This window comes from Telmatherina bonti (assembly GCF_933228915.1).
Source record: "Telmatherina bonti genome assembly, chromosome: 14".
NCBI lineage: Eukaryota > Metazoa > Chordata > Actinopteri > Atheriniformes > Telmatherinidae > Telmatherina > Telmatherina bonti.
Genome location: NC_136612.1, coordinates 28,294,989 through 28,317,460, shown reverse-complemented (window position 1 = coordinate 28,317,460; position 22,472 = coordinate 28,294,989). Strand labels below are relative to the sequence as shown.

The 22,472-nt window shown below is 40.4% G+C and overlaps 1 protein-coding gene across 1 annotated transcript; it reads right to left on the bottom strand.

The window, feature by feature from the left end:
- aclya (ATP citrate lyase a) lies at positions 1 to 22,115 on the bottom strand. Its single transcript, XM_079253476.1, has 28 exons — positions 22,077 to 22,115; positions 18,930 to 19,109; positions 16,968 to 17,090; positions 15,544 to 15,606; positions 15,264 to 15,454; positions 11,131 to 11,210; positions 10,483 to 10,613; positions 6,576 to 6,694; positions 5,958 to 6,094; positions 5,803 to 5,864; positions 5,593 to 5,710; positions 5,319 to 5,473; positions 4,778 to 4,871; positions 4,293 to 4,434; positions 4,040 to 4,208; positions 3,851 to 3,955; positions 3,451 to 3,647; positions 3,293 to 3,374; positions 3,094 to 3,204; positions 2,862 to 2,989; positions 2,651 to 2,744; positions 1,531 to 1,685; positions 1,282 to 1,432; positions 1,022 to 1,165; positions 817 to 930; positions 630 to 712; positions 228 to 304; positions 1 to 131 (listed from the first exon to the last, which is right to left on the bottom strand). The coding sequence occupies exons 2-28, from the start codon at positions 19,086 to 19,088 to the stop codon at positions 37 to 39; spliced, it is 3,279 nt and encodes a 1,092-aa protein (XP_079109602.1). The 5' UTR covers positions 19,089 to 19,109; positions 22,077 to 22,115; the 3' UTR covers positions 1 to 36.
- Between the last annotated feature and the right edge of the window lie 357 nt (positions 22,116 to 22,472).

Sequence of the window (22,472 nt, the reverse complement as noted above, 5' to 3'; positions counted from 1 at the left end):
AGTGATACTTGGCACTACATGGTTTGCTCTCATTAATTACATAGACATGTGCTCTGGGAGCACATAGGAGATGTCATCCCACGGGTGGCGATACAGACCCTGCTTCAGCCTCTTCTGGTCCAGGTAGTGTCCTGAGGAGATACAACGAGGATGGATTCATTTACAGACAACGTAGATTCATTTGCTCCTGTAAGAAATTGCCATAGCAACTGAAAAAAAAAACTCACCAATGAATCCCATGCTGCGTCCTAAGACAAAGATGCCATTCAAGGCACCTATTTCTATGAATTCATCAGCCTCATCTCTGTGAAAACAACATCAGGAAGTCCAGTCTGTCACTTCAGATTTAAATTTAAATTTCATTCAGCGCTAAGTACTAACTAAGTACTCACGTGACGCATAAACAGCTGTTTCTACATGTAGTTAATTTATGATTTAATTATTTATAATGTCATGTATTTTCCCTCTGGAAATACAAGGAATACAAGAAGTTTTTTTTAGTTAAGTTTTCATTTCATGTCGTCCTGTAGTCTGAACGTATGTGCCCACATAGATTTAAGTCACTTAAATATCTCTTTGCCCTACTTGAAGAAAGGTCTGGTAAAACATTAACAAAGAAATCGGCTGACCGTGTAAATCCACCACAAGTCCTTAGTAAGTCCACAAAGGACACACCGATGAAGCCGTCCACATTCAGGATCAGGTTGGGTTTCTGGTCAGCACAGAGAGAGAAAAAAATCATGCGAGATGAATTCCAACTGGGGGTTTTTCCTAACCTTTGGCAGATTTGGCCTAACATGGAGTTCACAGTCTTACTTTAGAAGTGGTGATCTTCTCTACTTCCAGAGCATAGTCCAGCAGCTGGGTGGAGGGGAAGTGCTGCTTCACAAAGTCCTTTAAGATCTGGACTCTCATGTCAGGGTTGTTAATCTGGAGCAGCAGAGATAATGTCTGATTGACAATACTGCTCCAATTCAGTCATTTCCCCGACCGCACAGGCGCATTAGCATCAGAGACTCACCGACTTCACCCTGTGTCCAATTCCCATGATCAGCTTGCCATCCTTCTTCATCTTATTGACAAACTCCATGGGCAGCATGCCGCTATCAAACGCGTTGCTGAACTGCTTTGCTGCAGCATCCAGAGCCCCACCGAAGCGGTCACCCTGCAGAAAAGACAGAAAATTAGAAGACAGGTTTGCTTATGCTGGGTTATTATAAGTGTGTGACCAAAAAAACAACAAAAAAAAAAACATGGATACATAAGGTTCAAGTGTCTCACAATGGTGAGGAGGCCGGAGGTGAGGCTGGAAATGAGATCTTTCCCAGCCCTGGCACAGACGATAGTGTTGTGTGCACCAGAAACAGCAGGGCCATGGTCCGCGGTTACCATCAGACACATCTCGATGAACTGGCACGCATACCTTGGCAGCCTGCACATAAAGTGGTGAAGGCACACATTATGCTTACACAGGTCAACAAATGTTCAAAGGCTGTTCATAAGAACTACTAATTGTTAAAAGAAGCTGACCTCCGCTGGAACCACAGGAGCCCCAGAGTTCCCCCCAGACCAATCTCTGACTTGAAGACCTCAGTGATGGGCATGCCAGCATAGATGAGCTCCTGACCTCTCTCATCACAGATGCTGGTCATGAAGGAGGCTGGCTTACGGATCATACCAAGCTCCTGCACGGTACACAGACAGGAAAGGAAGCAATAACAAGAAATGATGAAGAAATATTTGGTTCACTTTCTTTTATGTTCACACAGTAAAGTGCATCAGCTGATAATCAGTACCGTTGTTATAAAGCTGACAAAAACATTGTATTTATCTGCAGATAAGAGATGTCACTAGCTTTTTTACATTTTGCAAACACAATATCCTGTTCAGAAAAAATGACAACTTTTAACATTTCAGAGGAAGTGTGTGAAAATCTAAATGAAAATACTTAAAAAAAAAAAAAAAAAGTCGACTTATCCAGATTTCATTTCCTTCTTTCCTTTAAACGGTTTATCACACTGATAGAAATGTGTTCTCCTGCAGGTTTACATATATCTGGATAAATGTTTCATTTAAACCACTGAAAAATATGTTGCAGGCATGACTTGGGGGATTTTATTGACAAATTCATAAACGTACACATTAAATGGGTAAAAGAGATTGAATGTGAAACCACTACAAATGATTTGAAAAAGTATTAATGGGAAGGGGTGGTAGTTAAAATACCCTAAAATCAAAAGGGAAAAAAAAGTATTTACAAGGAAAACATACTCTGATGTTGGAGAAAATACACTGTTCAGATGGCAAATCATTTCTAATGTTTTGGTTGATTAATAGGATATCCACACCAGGAACAATGACTAAATTGCTAAGCAACGACATATAGATATGTCTATATTAGAGGCAATAACAGATAAACATCCCAACGTCAATATATGACAGATACTTCCTTCTTTCAGGTTTGTACAATGTTGTCTTTTGTATGACACTATAAGGAAATACTGCAAGGGACTTTGTGCCTGTCCAGGGTGCACTCTACCTCTCGCCTGATGATTCATAGTATGGGCTCCAGCTGTGACCCTTATATTAAGTGGTATCAAGAATGAATGAATGAATATAAAAAAACAATTGCATTTGCTTAAATACTCACTCGTGCCCAGGAGTAATCCATTGGCACAGTGGGAGGAGGAACCTCTTCAGCTGGCTGTATAACCCCTTTAGCAACAAGGTCATCGTACACAGATCTGCAGGAAGATTTATTTGGTAAAAATAGTTATTTGTAGGGTATGCAAATAACCCTGTTTAACTGCACACCAGATGTATTAACTATACAGTAGAAATGACGATGACTTGGCACTGACTTGATGATCTCGCCCAGCTCATCAAAGCTCTTGGGGACAAACGCACCAGCCTCCTTCAGAGCTTTGTTCTTGGCTACTGCTGTCTCTGAGGCCTGATTGGCACATGCTCCTGCATGGCCAAATTGAACCTGATGGCAAAAAAAAAAAGGTAAAGTGCAACATGAGTCAGAAAAAAAAAAGTAGTCAAGTGCCTAAAATAAATACAAGCATTGTTGTACATATGTGCTTTTACCTCTGAGGCGAACATGGTGGCGCAGGTCCCAATGCACCAACACACCACTGGCTTCGTGATTCGACCCTGCTGAATTGCCTGGCAGATCTTGTATTCCTCTGTACCGCCAATCTATTAGGAAGAGTATTACAAAGATTGATACAGGATATAGCAATCAATAACTTTTTAAGGCTGCTGGCAACAGCGTGTTTTTCTTTACCTCTCCCAGGATAACGATCATCTTTACTCCAGGCGTGTCTTGGTAGCGCAGCACATGGTCAGTAAACACAGAGCCTGGGTATCTGCGGAGGACTTCAGCATTAAGCACCAGCTCAGACCAACGCACTTCAACAATGCATTCAAACAGCAGTTACCTACCTGTCCCCACCAATGGCCACACCCTCAAATACACCATCCGTGCTGCGGGAAATGATGTTGTTAAGTTCGTTGGACATGCCGCCTGAGCGGGACACATAGGCTACGCTGCCTGGACGATAGAGCTTGGAGGCGAGGATGTTATCCAGCATCCCTCCTGTGTTGCCGATCTTGAAACAGCCTGGCTTGATTCCACCAACCTGTCAAAAAAAAACAAAACAAAAAAAAAACCACACACACACACACACACACACACACACACACACACACACACACACACACACACACACACACACACACACACACACACACACACACACACACACACACGGCAGTTTGCTGTGATGGGAACAGAAGCAGTACAGAGACTGAAAAAACTCTTGAGAAAAGACAGAAAACTAACAGTTGCTGGACCGATGATGGTGACACCCTTCTCATCCGCTGCTTTAATGATCTTCCTGGTGTGTGCTTCGGGAATTCCCTCTGCGATGATGGCAATGGTCCGAATCTGAAAGCAGTTGAGCAGAAAGGCTTAATTACAGAAGCCTTTAAAGGATTTTACAGCTTGCAGATGCTGCGGGAAGACGTTTACCTGTGGGTACTGCATGGTCTCCATGGTGCTTTCAAAAGCTGAACGCAAAGAGGCAAAGCTGATGAGCACGTCCACGTCAGGATGCTTCTTCATGGCATCGCCCATGTTCTTATAAACCGGGATGAGGATCTCTTTATGGCCCCAGTAGAACTTCTGTTTGTGGTCTCCACTGGAAGGAAGGACGGTTTTTATTAAAGACTTAAATGTAAAACATAGCACATGTACAGCAGAAAGGTCAGAGGAGCACTCCTACGTGAACGGGTAGATCATAGCTGAGACAGATGGTTCATCTCTGGAGCAGACATAGTCAAAGTCCAACATGCCCTGTACGGCTCGTGTCTGCATACCCCACACCAGGGCTTTTGTGTGTTTGCTGAAGAGGGTGGTTGCCTTAACTACAAGGAAAGAAAAGCTGTTAGAAAGCAACTAAAGACAAGGTAGCAAGAGCGGATCCACTCTGTATCATTTTTCAGATTTAAAATCAATATGATCTGTTAGCTTTAAATCTATCTGAGGACTGCCTTCATGAATGAATATAGGCTTTAAAGAAATGTTCGTGTGTGTGAGACATAAACACAGTCACTTTTGTTTCACTGAGTGTGGACTGCAGCCTCCTCTGCTGTCTAAAGAGGGAGCTGTAACACCTGAAGACAACCCAGCTGAAGCACTAGGCTTCTGCACCTCAGGCTGCCTCTGCATGAAATCAGATAAAAGTGTGTGTCGAGTGTGTTTCCTCACCAACAGGAGCTCCAGTTTTAACCTTCTTGGCTGGTGAACCTTCAACTTTAGCTTTGCTTTCCGAAAGAGGAGCCTTTCTCCTGGATGTTGGAGTCTAGAAATAAAGAAAAAAGAAATTTCTTTTATCATCGGCAGCATTTTTTTTTTTTGCCTTAGTGTACTGTGCCTCTATCCGTCTCTGCATTTGTGGCAAAATCAAACATCTGTATGTGCATGCACACGCTCGCTTTGCTGAAATCCTTCACAATGCACATTTTTAATGGATGCCTCAGGGGTAATCTGCGTTGCACTACTGACTCGCAACTATTTGAGAGAGAGGTCCACAACGTCTGTAATGCTTTTTGAACAAAAGAGCTACAAGGTTTCTGATGATCTGATTCACTAAAAAGGACAAGGCAGCTGTAGCTGAAAAGGAGGTTGCGGTCGCCCTCCTCTCACTCTGCAAGGAAACTATACTCCTGCACTGATAGAGCTGATCACAAACACACAGATTGAACTCGATACAACATGACAACGGCTCGGTTGTCGCTGGGTGTCATACCGATGTGCTGCTGCTGGAGTTGAGGAGGAAGTTGGCAGTGTGGGCAGCAACTGGAGGCTGGTTGGGGATTGGTCTGTGACCCAGAGCCATGCCAACAATGGCAGTCATGTGGGTTTCTGTACCAAATACATGAATCGGGATTCCAGTGGTCTTTCCTGCAGGGGAAGTTTTCATCATATTAAATACGTTGCATGAAATTGCAGGTGCTTGCAGACTAAATGAACTCAATACAACTGGTAAAAATGAAATTTAATAAATATCAGGCTGGACATACCAACTTCTCCCATCACTCGGAGACCTTCCTGGTAGTTGGGGCCTCCACGACGAACAAAAATGGTGACTTCATGCTCCTTCAGTGGCTCCTGGTAGTCTCTGATAGCTCGCACAATCCCCTAAAATAGGTTAAAGAAAAACCTTGTGAATAATTTGATGATAATAAATTATGTTAATCTGACTAGAATAAGAAATGCTTGTGCTACTGGACCTTAAAGGTTGCTGCAACATTTGTGAAGTTTGCTATGCTTCCTCCAATGATCAAAACCTTTCCTGGAACACAGCATTATCACATTTTAAAAAAAGTATTTTTATTAAAGCAATGATGTGATTCAGAATTTCAAGATAATCTGGATCTTTTCCCACCATCGGGGTGTTTCTCTCTTGTCATCAGCGACAGGATGGTCTTTGCATAGTCGTACGTCTGCTGTTCGCTCGGTGCTCCTGAATACTCGCCATAATTAGCCAGCTCATCCACCCCACCCAGGTCACAGATTGTATCACTAATCATCAACACGTATAAAGAAACAAATGTGGGTAAAGGGCTAAAAACACAACGTCAGAAAAATTGGCTTCAGCTGAACTGTTTTCATTTACTTCTAATTAATTCTGTACTGTAAACAGTACAATTTAACAGCGCACAAAGGGAGTAATTATTCATGGCTGATGTATCTGCATGTCGCGCTTTACATCCTCTGACAGACGGCACACCACTCATTCCTCCTGACTCGCACCGAAACAGCAACATTAAGGAGTCTAATTTAGCAGGCAGCTGAACGGGCAGCTCGAGCTGCTGCATCATCAGTCTCACAACTGCATCACTGACATCCTCTGCTAACGCTACAACTAAATTATGTGTAGTGGAGTCATATAATGAGGAGAGAGTCTGGAGACAATGCAGCCAACGAGACGTGCATTCTGCCATCCCATTCATGCAGGCTCTGTAATGCAGTTTAATCAGGTTCAGGTGCTGTTGCTGGTTACCTGTACACCACAGAGGCACCTCCTCCTGCCACCATGGTCCAGATTCTCCCTCGAGGATTGAGCAAAGTCAACTTCAGGCTGGCACCACTCTTGGCATCGAGATCGGCAATGTAGGCCTCCTGCAAGGCAATATGGAGGAAAAATAGCTAAACTAATGGTACAGAGGAAGACATCAGAGCAGTACTTAAACAGCAGTGAAAATATTGTGTACATAGTACAAGTGACAGTTGAAGTGAAATGCATCAGTGGTTGTTTGTGACAGCCTGAGCCACAGCTGGTGGCTGAGAGTAAAAACAGCTTCCAATCAAAGGCACCCGCTGTCCCTCATCTCTACTCTCGACTCACCGAAGCCCAATTAGACCGGGCCGTCTGCTGCACAGACAGTGTGTCTTGAACAAGCTCCTACATCCATCAGCCAAAAAGGGAAAAAAAAGCCTCTAATAAACAAACACAGCACAGATCAACATCCTTATTTACAGACACGCTGTAGTTATAATTGGTTATGTAAGCAGCTGCAATGGAGGAAGAGTAGACTCAATTTAGAAGACTGTTATTGTAACTATCCAGTCATGTTTATGTTTTAACTAGGGATTCAACGATACCAATACTGGTATTGGCTCAATACCAAGCGTGTGTACTTGTACTTGGTATTAATAAAAGTGTACTGATACCACAACCAATACCCGATACCACACTAGTCAAGCCAGTGCAGATGTGTTTGATGACATGCTTCGGACATGTTTTAAAAGAAATAAAAGCCTTGAATGTTAAAATGTGACATTTTTTGTTACACTAAAAGCAAGATCTTTCTTTCAAAACCACACATTTTTAGTTGTCTTTAGGTAAAATGAACCATATCAAAATAAAACTTGTTGAAAACTGTTAGGTCTATAATGTTATTATATTTGTATTGGTGAAGTAACTTCAGAAAGGATCGGTAGTTTATTACAATCTAATAAAATCTTACACAGTTATAACAGAAATAAAACCATTGTCACAATAATGTTCACATAAACAGATTTGGTATCTGCAAATATCGGTATCTGCAGATATTCAAATTTCAGATATCGGATCGGAACTCCCAAAAAGTGGTTCGGCGCATCTCTAGTTTTAACTATTCAAAAGACAAACATTTTATAAAATAAAAAAATTCAGTATTCAACAGACTGATTTTAAGAGATGGGCATAGCTATTCATTAATCCTCTACTGGTTCATGAACGGTGGTTTTTAAGCCCTAAGTTGAGCCACTGGGGGGGCAGGATGTCCAGGTTGGCAGTTCAAGCCCTGCTCCTTCCGTCAATCTGCCGCTGGGCAAAAGACTTCATCCACCTTGCCTCTAGTGTCGGCATCGCTGGTGCATGAATGTGAATGAATGCTCTGGTGATGGCCGTGGAGACGGCTGGCATGCATCAGCCTTTCTGTTAGTCTGTGGCTACACATGTAGCTTATCATTGAATGTGAAGTGAAAAAGTAATGGATTCAATGTAAAGAGCTTTGGGTGCCTTTAAAAGAGCTATATAAATCTAATGCGCCATTATTATTGTTTTTCTTGATCTTTATTCACCTCATCAGGCTGCAAATATGTTTATTTCTGCTGTTATTTCCACACGAGCTTCTGCTGGAACATGGAGTGTAGATCATGTAAAAGATTGAAGTAGTCGCTGCTGAATCTGCTATACCTCTGATAGCGACAACATTCCTGGCTCCAACACATTTCAATTGAAAAAGCTTCCAATTCCATCACAAAAAAAGACGATAAAAAATTCTGACAAGGAGTTATGGTGTCATTATTCCAATGAATTATTGTTTTCCCATCAACCAGTAGTAATCATTTAAGAACCAATTCCACATTAATAGGATATTAATCTTCAACGATAAAAATTCATATCTTGACAAATTTAGTATCACTCCAGTTTACTTTAATCTGAACTGGTTATTCTGGCTCCAAAAAGTACCAAAATACAGATGACTCAATGACACTCTTGGCTTTAAAACAGCACTTTACAAAGCAAATGTTGCATGCTGCTGTAGCTATGTGTATCTGTTATTGTGTTAATAAAGCTTTCAACCTTAAATAGCCTTATGATCAATTTGCAATTTCCATGCAGCTTCATGCTTTTGACAAGGCTGTCTATAAAAATACAAGAAGCTGCATACAGCATTTGTATCCAGATTGTTCAGAGTTTGTCTTTTACAAGCACAAATGCTAAAATATGACAATAAGATTGTGTATTTATACTAAAACTGTAAGACCAGCATCTAAAATCAATCTAAAAACAAACATTTCATAACTACACACAAACATATCCCTATAGTGTTTGAGTATAGTGACTCAAAACCCACTACATTCAACCCACGTAGTAGTGACTAAATATTTAATGATGCTTTAAAAAAACATTAGAAAAGTATCATACTTAGTTTACTTAAAAAACTGTCCAAAAATGTGACTCGGAATTAAAAGAGAATCAGATTTCGACACAGTACCGACTTGATAATGAGAAAATCTTACATTCAACAGCAGTATTAAAGGGGACATATTATGGTATTTCAAGTTTTCTGAGCTTTCTAAAGTGTTACAGTGTTGAATCCTCATCAGACATGTGAACGGCACTGTATTTTATCACCTAAAACGCATGTTTGAGTTCCAGCACTCTCTCTCTGTCGTTTTAGAGAGTTTTTTCTACTTGGAAATCCTTGTGACGTCCCGGGGGATAAGGTTCGGTGATTGGTTACCTTCTACTGGTTAACAAGGGCATGTACAAATACATCAGGTGGGTGGAAAACGTCGGATAAAGTTATTTTCAATGATGGCTGGTGAGTTTACCAAAGAGAGACATCCTGCTGCATTCGTTGTTGTGGGTTGCTGTTTTCCACTTCGTTTTCAGGGTCTGATTCAGGTCCCAACATGTAGGGCTGTATGCTATGTGTTGACATTGTATTTTATTCTATTTTTTTTTTTATTGAGTTCATATTAGCCTAATCCTTCTGTTTATGAGATGTTACAATGACGGCGAAAGCAGTTGCGGTGCGCTCTCCCGATGTAGTGCAGAGGCGGGAGGCGGGGCAGGCTGATCCGACAGCTTACGGAGAGGGTCGGTCTGAAGTAAATAAAGCGATTTGTGACAATAACGCGATCAATCCCAGCCCTTTTGGTCTCAGAAATAAAAATAAATTAGCCTGGAATGCACATAATAGTTCCACTTTAAGTTCTCCTGGTAAGATCCTACTCTCTCTTTCTCTTTGTCCATCTCTTGTCAGATAACCAAGTCATAAACATAACCAGGCTATCGGAAGAGGAATCCTTATCCTAATCCTAAAATGGTACTTCTGTCCCAACATGCACCACAGACTGGCACACCTTCACATTCTCTATATTTGAAGATCGTTTCCTGCTCAGAATGAGTCATAGATGTTGGTTGACTGGGATTCTGCTGTGCTAGTAATGACCATCTTACTAAACGGGGCAGGAGTTGAGACAGCTCAGCTTTACTTTTATTCCTTTTCATACGCAACACTTTTCTCCGCTCTGTGATGCAATAAAACCATTTCCTCAGCATAGACTGAACCAGGACATTGATGTAACTACATGTGATGAGCAATAGGTGGTCCGGTTTCATGGTACTTTTACTTACAGGTCAGTTTGCTTGAATCCGTGACCAACATGGAACCAAAAGAATCTTTTAATTATACACTTAAAAGTTTTATTTAACACCATATTGACTGTAAAAAGCTTTGACCTCAATAAACTGATTGAACATTTGGGAGAAATTGAATTAAAATTCAGAGAAGGAGACGGCCATTTACTCATCTGCAGTTTTTCCTCAGAGAACAGCAGCAGCTACTAAACGCTGATAAGTTTAAACTTTATGCACCGTTTGCTAGCTGTTGTTTCCAGTACTTCCTCACCTCAGGATAAGCCTCCCTGCCGAAGGGGGGAGGAAACTCCACATCACCCCACTTGGATTTGCAGATATAATCAGCTGTCGCATCAATCTTTGCTGCCATGTCCAGGACATAAACTCCATCTTTTGTGACCACTATAAGAGAAGAGAGACACGTCAAGACCTACACTTCTTCCTCATTTATTTAGCATCAGTGTGTAAGCAGGACGTATAAGCTTTTCATGGGATGCATTTAAATTTAGAGAGGTTCATGTTTAGACTGAGGTGATCCACAATGTTCCTGCTGTCCCAGAAGGAGGTGGAGGGGGAGTGAAGATGGGAAGGAAGTGGCCAAACATCAGAGCAGCAAACATGAACAGATGCCAGAGGGTTTGTACTGGTGCCCAATTACTTCATTACAAACACACGCTGCCTTCATTAAACAGCAAATGCATGAATTATTGAATGATTTCTTCCCTCAGTGTTAAAAATATAGCAGAGTAGACTTCTATTGCTGTATTATGTAATGATGGTTTCCTCTTAATTCCCTTTAAAAGCTTTCCTAACATGATAATACACTAATGAACTGGTAAGGGAATAAAGTGTGAATCCCCTTATTATTGCTTTTTCAGAAACTGATGTTAAAGTGACTTTGAGAAAAAGGAAAACGTACCCAGAGGGTTGATCTCCAAGTATGTGAAGAAGAGTTCTTCATACAGGTTGAAGAGTCCAACAATGAAACTGGCAAGAACACTGGAGGAGAAGGCATGAAAAGGTATGAAACAAATTTTTTTCAGATGAGATACTTTTAAGTTATCTCAGAACACACAGATACTCTCTGTTACTTCTTGGTTTCTAAATGCAGCAGACTGCACTTTGTACTAAGTTAATTCTTGATATGAAACATGTTTGATACAACGAAGGTAACAAAATGCTCTGCAGAGGCAACAGCTACAGCGTATAAAGGTTAAAGCTTTGTCTCTTTAGCGCTTGTGGAAACACACTGACTCACATGCATGTGATAAGATGGCGATTATAACAAGCCTGAAACAAAAGTTCTCTTTGCAAATACATTTTTTTAACACAGTAACAGAATGTTCACAAGTTTCTTGACATTTCTTTAAACATTGACAGTTTCTCAATAAATTACTTTTTTATGCGAACACTGTTTTTACTTTTTGCATGGAAACTTGTCTGCTGTTAGTTACATAGAACATAGCAAGCTCATGTCATCTATACACACACTTATTGGCAACTTTATTAGGTCATCTAAGTACTGGGCTGGAAACCTTTCAGTCATTAGAGCTTCTTTAATTCTTCATCACAAAGTTTTAACACAGTAGTGGAAACATTCCTCTGAGATTTTGCACTATGCAGACATGACAGCATCACACACTTGCTGCTAACTTATCAGCTGCACATGCATGATGTGAATCTCCTCTCCCACCACACCCCAAAGCTGCTCTATTGGATTGAAATCTGGTGACTGTGGAGGCCACTGGAGTACAGTCAACTCATTGTCATGTTCAATAAACCAGTTGTAGATAAGCCACACTTTGTGACTTAGTGCATTATCCTGCTGGAAGTAGCCTCAGAAGATTGAACACTGTGGTCATTAATGGACAGACATGGTCAGCAACAACACTCAGCGAGACTGTGGTGTTTAAACTGTGTTCAACTGGTACTAAAGAGCCCAAAGTGTGTTAAGAAAATCCCCAAGACCACTACATGACCACCAGCAGCCTACATTAATGATACATGGATGGGTGGATCCATGCTTTTGTGTTCTTTACACTCAATTCTGCCTCCCATCAGAACATTGCAGCAGAAATTGAGACACATCAGACCAGTTAAATGTTTTTTCCCATTTTCTATTGTCCATTTTTAGTGAGTCTGTGTGAATTATAGCCTGTTTCCTAGTCTGACATCAACAAGACATTTTGATCCAGAAAACTGCTGCTCACTGGATGTTTTCTCTTTTTTTGGACCATTCTCTGTAAACCCTAGAGATGGTTGTGTGTCACAATCCCAGCTGATCAGCAGTTTCTGGACTACCAACAACCATGCCACATTTTAAGACACTTTAATACCATTTCTGCCTCTATCTGGAGTAAACCTTTTTTTTTTTGTTGGGGTAATTGTGTATGGGTTATGGTTTACAACAAACCAGCCATCACTTTATATATATTTGGGTTATTATATAATTTTCTCTATGTTGTATATGGTGCGGCTTTATTTGTGCAAAACTAGGGTGTGACGTATGTCCCCCCTGCGTTCTTACGGGCTGGATCCCCTTTCAGCCCAGTTACTGTTGTTAACTGGTGAAGCTGAGCTGGTGAGTGGCGATGCATCAAAACATGTTTATTTCACAAGAATGTACATGCATCGTGTCACATGTACGTTATGATGTGTTGTTTTGTTTATCTTTGTTTTCTCAGTTATTTACCTGGCAACGGCAAGGCTACGTGTGGAGATGCTAGTGTAATTAGCATTTGTGTTGCACGTATCTTAATAAATATAAGCAATGCAGTAACCTGTTGTTTGAGTGAGACACTGTTTCACCAGTCAAGCACACCCGTTACGGTGGGAGTTATTGGACTAACTGTAATTAGTGTAATAAAACTGTACACTGAGGCTCCTTTTGATCTTCAGTAAGCCATCTTGACCATGTCGACATGACTAAATGCACCAAGTTGCTGCCATGTGATTGGCTGATTAACCATTTCTATTCACAAGCAATTGAACAGTCATACCTAATAAAGTGGACGATGAGTGCATTTTGTATTTTTCAGGACGACTCTTTGCAGTCGAGCAGTTGAAATGTTCAGTCGTAGCTACAGGCAATGCAACAGATTTCCCCTGCTACTGTCAGAATCTCTGCATATTGCAAATGACAAACTACAGATGCAGGTTTGTTGAGGCAGAGCTGGGCAGGAAACAGTCCACCTGTAAATTAGCTCCTGCAAGAGAAGGAAAAATCTAATTTCCTTCCTCCATCACATGTCACAGCAGAAAGGTGGGGGTGGAGATTTGTTTTGCTTTCCCCTCTTGCCAGTCAGTTGTGCCGGCAGCTCAGAGACTCTATAACCGCATCACCCAGTTGTCAAGTCGCAGAGTGGCCCGTTGGGGAAAACTGTGACAAAAACTCAGAACGACTGAGCCTCGCTGTGTCTGTTTCTGATGGGAGGGCAGGACAAAAACAGCCTCTTCTTTTGTAATCTGGAGCGCGCATCTGGGGTGAGGGAGGTGAGGTGGGCTTGGCCGAGTGATTTCCAGGGTTACTTCTTCAATGTCAGCCAAGACAGTGAATCCAGCCACAGTATGCTGTCACAAGAGCGCCACTGGAGAGATAGATAGGAGGGGTTGGCAGAGGGTGGGTCGCTGCACTCTCCCCATCAAAATAGACGGACGTGCTCTGAATAGGGCTGGAGATTAAAAAAGGCAGCGGGTGGAGAGTTATCGGAGAAAGGCAAAGCCAAGGAGGGAGATGTGATTTGTCTAATGGAACCCCTGCGACCATCTGATGCTCCTCCCTGACATTTACTGCCAGTATGAGTGTTGTCTTTGTCTCCCTACGTTTGCTGCCTCTCACTACATCATGCAAAATATTACTGAAAGTGATGAATGTGGACTAGTTTCATTATTATTTACGTATTGTTATATTAATCATCATTAGCTTTAATAAAATGTCTGTTTTTTATTTAGAGGACACCTCAAAAGCGTAGCACTGATGTAGAACAACACAAAAGAAGTACATTCGCTGCTTTTATTTCTATTTGTACACATGAGGTTTATCTAGGTAAAGGTGACGTTACACTAGATATTTGTTAGAATTTGATGGTCTGTGGGTGACTCCTGGTGGACTAGTTAGATGTTTAAGGTGACCCTGTTCCCCACCAGGCCATCCCTCTGGCCCTGTCCTTGTCGGTATTTCCAGATAAGCAATACACACAACAGTGCAACAGATCTGCACAATTATTCTTGACATTTTTAAGGTGGACACACAGGACACATAATCTTGCTTTCTGTTCCAGAGTTAGAGACATTTAGGAACATGAGAAAAAGATAAAAGAAACAGTTTATGAAAAACGTTGTTTGTAACATTGGGGGTTGACCTTTCGGACATAAAATACATTTTACTCCAATTATTTTCGCATCGGCATTATACAGTTTTTATGAAATAAATCAAGAAGCAAGTTTACAATCCTGTGATGGACTGCCGACCTGTCCAGGATGTACCCTGCCTCTCATCCAATGATTGCTGGGATAGACTCCATCTTCCCGATACCCTGAATTAGACTAAGTGGGTAAAATGGATGGATGGATGGATGGATGGATGGATGGATGAAAGTCTACAGTCTGGTGTTAAAATAAAATATAAGTTTTTAGAAAATTTCTCCAGTCATGGTAAATATGACAATTTGGCTATTTATATTAAATTGTACCTTGTTTTCTTAAGATCCAAGTGACTTTGACCTTTTTTAGTTAAACCTTGAGATCACTTGAAGATCCTTTGCAAATTTAAATGAATTCTTTTAATGTGCTCCTTACATATGTGGTTTTCACAAGAATGATTCAGACAGACAGTAATGTCTGCCTCCAACCCAGAGGTATAAAGACAAAGTCCAATACATATCATTCTAATAAAATAAGACATTATTATGGCACTGTGACTCAATGTTTGCAAATAGTTCCACCTAAAGACATGTGTACTGAAATCAGTTCCGTGTATTAAGTAGGACATCCATATCATATCCTCCCTTTTTCCTTTATACATACACGCTGACGTTCTGCACTTAAACTTACGCTTTCTTGTCGCTGGGAACCTTAGTCAGCAGTCCTCTCTTCACCTGGTCTTCACTGATCTTTTCATCCACCCCAATTAGCAGCTTCTGTGCCTTAGCATCCACGTCTCCAACATCCACACCACCCTCGTGGTGAAACAGCACGTAGTCCCCCTCCCGTGTGGCGTAGATGCACACATAGAACTCCTCTGCCTGAATATTTAAATGACAAAGATGCCAATCAATATAAACGTCTGTGGAAACGTAGACATTTTGTATCAGATGAATGATGAGTGGTTTACCTGCTTATGAGGCACAAATGGCTCAATCAGGAAGTTCTTCAGAATGCCCTTGGCTTTTCCCACCTGTGAGAAATATAATAAAGAAGATCGGTGAGCACAAGCAGGATCATGTCAGGATCTCCAACTAGTAAACAACAATAACAAGGGAAATAAAAAAAAATGCAAATATTAGGTGTTCATAGCCCTCACTCATTTTAACATGTATTTTATCTGAATAAAGATGAGGTGGTCAATTAAAATAACGAAGCCCGGCCGCTTGACACAAACGAAGCGACATTCCAAGAGGAAAAAAAGAAAGCGTCATGTCGAACTCGGGGCAAAGCCGCGCTAACACACAGCTCATTTAGAGGAAGCTGTCAATGCTCCCCTGTAAAAGGCCAACGGGCACAAAGTGTAACCAGGGACTGGCTGAGAGCAGCCAGCCGGAGAGAAAAGAAAAGAGACAGAGCTGCCATTTCAAAGAGTGGAGCTAAAAGAGGAGGTTGATGACGGTGGCGGGGACAAAAAGAAAAGCTATTTAACCAGAAATCCCACAAGGGGCTCAGATTTATCCAGATAAATGAGGTGGCCCTTACATTACTGCCTCAGACACAAACAGAAATGCCATTCTAGTTAGAAAAATGTCATGAATGGCACAGCTTAATATGATTATTTAGATAGATGCTTTTAACTGCTGCACAAAATGACCAAGCAAAGATGCCTACGAAGAGGAAGAAAGACTTTGATGTGATGCTGATGGCGTGGAAAAGGCACTCAGTTCTTTACCTAAATACAAGTCAAACATAAAGAGACTATGTACATAATGCCTAAATCCCATTGTATACTAATTAAATTAAGTTATCTTGTAATAATGTTTTGTTCGGATAACTGGATGGACGACGTAACCCAACAAGCTGAAACATAGCATACTTCATACAAATACAGCTGCATTCATTCTTATTTACTGCTACTACAGCAGCGGCTGACAGCTCCATTTAACCTGGGAGGAGATACATTTATGATATCTCAGAGCTGCTGCACACAAACACACACTTGTTTGTGGATTTATGAAGCAACCAAGTCTCTCCACGACTCGCCTCCATGGTTTATGGGGCAAAGCGGTGTCTCAGAGCTAAATTGACGGAGTGAATGTTTCTTCACCGGCAGCGCTCGACTCAGCAGACTGGACTGATTGACTAGCAGCCAACTCGCAGTGGAGTCAGCAGCAGCTGTTCAGAGAAATGCAGTGTTCAAACCAAACATATCAGTGTAAAACGGGGAGGGAGGGTGGAGGAAGGGGCAGAAGAGGAGGGTCAAAGGAAAGTGAAGGGGTAATATTGATTGGAGGAGAGTTCATGTAAGTGCTACTCTCAGATGGAAGGGCTGAGGGGGGGAGTAATGGTCTGAGAGACATGAGAGTGGGAGAAAGAAGGTGGATGACGTACCGACACCTCTTTCATGAGGCGAGGCTTGAGCCACTCTTTGACACCTTTCAGGTCCAGGTTAACGCCAACCAAACCCAGCTTCCCTCTCCTCTTAATCAGTTGGTCCGGCTTCACCACCAGTTTCTGCAGGAGGAAGATGAAGATGTCTGTACGTTAGCATGTTAGCAGCAGCCATCATCATGCACTCTTCTTCAAAAGCAACAGTGAGGCAAATTACTCGGTTCAGTAAGCTATGCACTGCCATTCGCTCAAGAGAAAATAAATATATAATTTAATAAATATGTTTTAATATATTGTGTCAGCTTAATTTTATGTACCAGAAAAAACACATGATTATAGCTATATGTATATGTATTTTTATAACAGATTAAAATACATAGAATGAATAAAAAATAAGATTAAAACTAAACATCAGCATTAGTGTGCATGTCAGCAGAAATAAAATATTTTATATTATAAAAAGAAATTCATGCTTGATTGATAAGATTCATGATTGATAAGAATGATACTTAATGTAAAACTGTAGCGTTTGACTCTTCCATCATCTAGAGAACATGATGTCAACAAGAGTCAGATAATCTGGAGACATGTCCAGGTGGGAAATACACGCCTGAAAATAACAACATTAGATGATTTCTGAGTCCTCAAGCAGCACTGGCTTAAAACTCACATCATTTTCAGTTCACTGCAGAATCGGCAAATGCAAGTTAAAGCTCTACTGTGCACAGAAGCCATATGTGAACATGATCCAGAAAAGAGCCAGATCTATTTTAATTTAATTTAATTTAATTTAATTTAATTTAACCAGGTATAATCACTTGAGAATGACTTCTCATTTACAATGATGACTGAGGGAAAGTGGAAAGTTGTTCCGTTGTCACATAATTTCAGTTTTGAACACACGCTCCCATCCAGACACTGTACTTCTCAGGGAAAGCCTTGCATGTTTCAGCAAGACAAGACTTAACCAAATATTGCATCTATTACAACGTCGAGGCTTTCACATAAAAGAGTTCAGCTGAAGACATTTGATACGTCATATAATACAAAACAGGAAAATATCCAGAACTGTTGAGCAGATAACCATAAAAACTTGATTCATTATTCACAACCGTGCAAACGTGTTTTTTTTTTTTTGCACTGGAGCATGAGGCTGCAGATTAGCTTATATAGTGATGTCACTTCTCAGGAAGTCCTTTGCTCATCAAACAGAATTTAACACCTGAAAGAGGAACTGCACATTATAATCTACCAAAAAACATCGGAGATGCAAGAGCAAAAATATATTCAACCCCCACTTCTGTAGCTCACTTCCTCTCACTTGCAAGTAGTATAAGGAGAATGACTTATAGCTGTGGAGCCATTACTATCTGGGAGCTCGCCAATGTGCAAGAGAAGCAAGGGGAAGGGGGGGGGGGGAAGTTAATGTCATTTTCTAATCAATTCCATAGCAGCATGCATCTCCATGGATCTGCCCTCCACATCCTTTTACCTTCCAGATAAAAACCTTTAGCCAAATGGAAGAGACAGAGAGAATGGCATGTTATCCTGCAAGATGGGTAACCTGGGTAATTAGATTAACCTCTGAAAGAGAGAATCTATCTGTGACAACTTGAGGGTGCAATGAGAAGAGGGTAAAGTAAGGATTAATGAATGAAAGCTTTGATGCAACAGGGGACAGACAAGTGAGAATTTCTTCCTGTTGCTTCTTCTGCTTTTTCTTGGCTTCATTTCCACTAACAGAGCTGATGGATGGCTCCTGCCTGTGATGTCAGCTAACAAGCACCAAGAGACCGCTCTGCTGCCAGCCTAAGTAATTGTCTCTAGAAAGAGGAGATCATTTTCCACAAGCTAAAGAGGGACTGTACTCACAGATTTATAGTTTAAATGCTCAGACAGCTAAAGAAGAGCTTACCTCACCATCAGCATATATTTAAGTCACACCCACTTCTCCTGTCTCACCTCTGTGAGCAGCCATTGGTGCTGCTGCACCAGTTGGTCGAAGTCAGTGTCAGCCATAACGCTGGCGTAGCGGAACTTGTTCTGGACCGCAGCCGATGTGCAGATGTACTTGTAGAGGAACTCCTTCCCCGTCTGTTCAGAGATGGCTTTGGCCGACATGACTGCTCAGGTTAGACTGATCTAAGAGGAGGAACAGAGATGGATGCTTAGAAATGAGCAGAAACATGAATGAATGCAGGACAGAGGAGCTTGATGTGGACTAATGGGAAACACTTTGAAGTTTACATTTATGTTTCTGCTTCTAGGACTTGTGCAAGATTTGCTGCATATCAGATGATTTTAACTGCCAAGATGGCAGAGAGACAACTTAAAAAAACTTCTCAAATATTTATTACTAAGTATTACTTGAGGTCAACCAGAAAGACTAAACAAAAATGATCAATAATTAATTTATAGATTTAATAAAAGTGTACATTTAGAAAAGCTATCAGTCATACTGGGGAAAAAATTCATGTAATTCCATTTTACACTTACTTAAGTTCTCCTTGTCCCATTTTACTCACTTTGAACTTCCGAACCCAATAATTATTAGCATCTACTTAATTATCGGACTGTATTTCCAATACTGTCATGACTCAGATGCATTAACTTCCTCCCTTTTTTGATTCGTCCTTGTTTTCAGGTACACGTGAGTTTTCTTTCTCCTTGTATCTCTGTGATTTGTTCCTCTTACATGAAGGCGAGACAAAGTATCACCAGCAGTTCACAGTGTCTCTCAAAGAGCAGCAAGTGTCGTTACAAACTCTTTATCTGTTGACCCACAGTTTGTCCAACTCCCTGCAGACATTTTCATGTTAAACTAGACAAATTAATTTCATACTGATTAAAATGCAATCTGTTGCATCTGCGCCTTTAAATGCTGTTAACTGCATTTTAAACAAACCTGAAGCAGAAATATTTGAACCTCTCCCACAATATAAATCATGTGCATCAATAAATACGTTCACCTGCACAGAAAAATAAAATAGGAAAAATCTTTAAGAAAAAATTTGTTGCAGATGTTTTGTAGGAGTTTGCTTCTAGTATCAGCAAAGCTCATTTTAAAGCTATTATTCTCAATTTGTGGCATTTGCTTGACAATTAGGTGATGGGAATATTTCTATTAAAACTAATCACATCCTGTTGAAGCTTCAGCAGAGCTACACCAACCACAAACCACAACTAAACCCCAGCCGATCAGATGGTGAAGCCTTAGTTTCACTGTAACAATGGAAACATGCACACAAAAAAATGTGCAAAATAACCTCTCTGGTTCAAGGCTCAGTTTCCCTCAGTAGCTGTGTGGGACTGAAGACGAATAAAAATGTATCAGATACAGCATCTATAAATTTTTACTGCTGAAGGGCGGAGTTGTGAACTTTGAACTTTATTTCCTTTACTGACCTGAAAATGCCCAACACACACACAGCTTACAACAGCAATTCAGAATTAGACCATAAATAATAAACAATGTTTATATTATTTTTTCATTACAAATCACTGTCAGCATGGTCGATATCGTAACAGGTCAGTTAAAGCATTAAAAGTTGTATGAATCCTTTCAGGAAACAAATTTCTCTTCCGTTACCATAAAGATTTTTTTCTTCCTGCAGCTGTAACATTCGGCACAATATGCATTGTTCTGTCAGTATTAAAACAAAGAATAGTTTTACTTCCAACATGAATGCAGATACAAGCATAAAATCCTTTTCCCTGTGAGATCTGTTTGACTCTCATGCCAGCAGCATTTATTTAGATAAATATAAAACAACTGTCTAGTTTAAATTTATTATTAAAGCTAAAGACCATTATCAACTGCAACAAATTACATGATCAGTTAATGGTATGAAAGATATTTCAGAAAAAAAAAGACTCAACTGTGTCAACTTTCATCTAATTTTTATTGCTTTTCTCTTTCTCTCATAACACTGTTAAATTAATGTATTTAGGTTTGAAGTAATTGCGACAAAAATAGCAAAATATTAAGAAACAAATATTTTCTTTGAAGAGTGTTTGTTGGCATCATTTGGATTTCTAGAAGTATTTTGTTCATTTTGCTTAATTAATCAACATATTAATTTTTGTTGTAGCTAAAGTGTTGTTGTTAAGTCTCAGCATGATTTACAATCTCTCCATCACTCATCTTGGACCACTAAACGGTCTCTTCTGCATGAACGGACCAAACAATAATACCCCAGTAAAAACTCTCTCATTCAGCCAGCTGATTCCTCAAGTACTCGGACACAAATATTATCACTGCATTCACATAAAATTAAATGGAAATTGGTTTTGACAAGTTAAAGCAATGATATAATACATAGACTTTAATTAAGAACCATCTCTTAAAGCTTGTCGACCACTCTGTGTCATTTAACCTTGCAGGGATGGAGCACCTGCCCTGTCTGTTTCTGTGTTTCATTAAGCTGAAAGCCCTGATATTGGCTCCATTTCTCACTTCTCTACCCTGCAAGCCAGCCAGCCTTTTTTTTTAAATGGATTAATGGTACTGCCATGGGCCTCTTTCATTATTGATTACTATGATTCTTGAGTCATCACAGAACTGGTTCTAGTCCAGGCATATGTGGTTTATCTGAAGCGCCCCAAGTTCCATTTATCATCCCATTTATCTGTGCAGCTGACCTGTCAGAGGTATTCAATATCCCTGCTCCACTTCCCGGGCAACACTGGTAATAAATAAATACAGTTAAAAACAAGAGGGTGATGGATGGATTTAGATCACACATATATAAATAAAAACAGATTTGAATCGTGTCTAACAGGTCGTGAATTACTGGTCTGTATGAGAAAACTTGCTTGATTGCAAAAGCATTGAGTCACACATCCTTGCAAAGAAGGATTCAGCCAACTTGTTTCATTCATTTACAAACCGGTCAGACAGCACTGCCATGCTTCCAACTTTCCAATAAAAACTGTACCATAGTACTCAAAAGTGAATATACTCAAGTCTCGAGAGTACAAATGCAAAAAATATACTAAAAGTGGTTTAACTTGTTTAGCATCTTTCATCAAAGAAACAAAGTTAAAGGAAATTAAAAGAGGGAAAAGACAGTAAACAATAATTTAAAGTACACATACGGAGTTATTTACCTTGGGTTTAATTGTTTGCTTTTTCCACAGATGTAGAAGTATGTTGCGGGTGTCTGTGTAGATACCCTGGGTTGGTGAAGCCCCTCTCTCCGCCTGGGTGAACTTGTCTGGAGCTGAAGAGCTGAGCTTCCGGGGACCTCTCTCTCTCTCTCTTCCTCTCTCTCTCTTTCTCTCTCTCCACCGTTCGTCTGCCGACAGACCACTGGCTTCTGATTGGCTCATTCTTCTGCCGCCTTCACAAACGGTAGGAAATTTCATCAGGAAGCAAAAAGCCCTCAAACAACTAATAAAAAATTTTCTTCACGTTGATACACAGTCTATAATCTTACCTCTATTTATTTGATTAAAGCCAGTTAAAAAAGCAAATAAAATATAATTAATTAGGTTAATTATTAT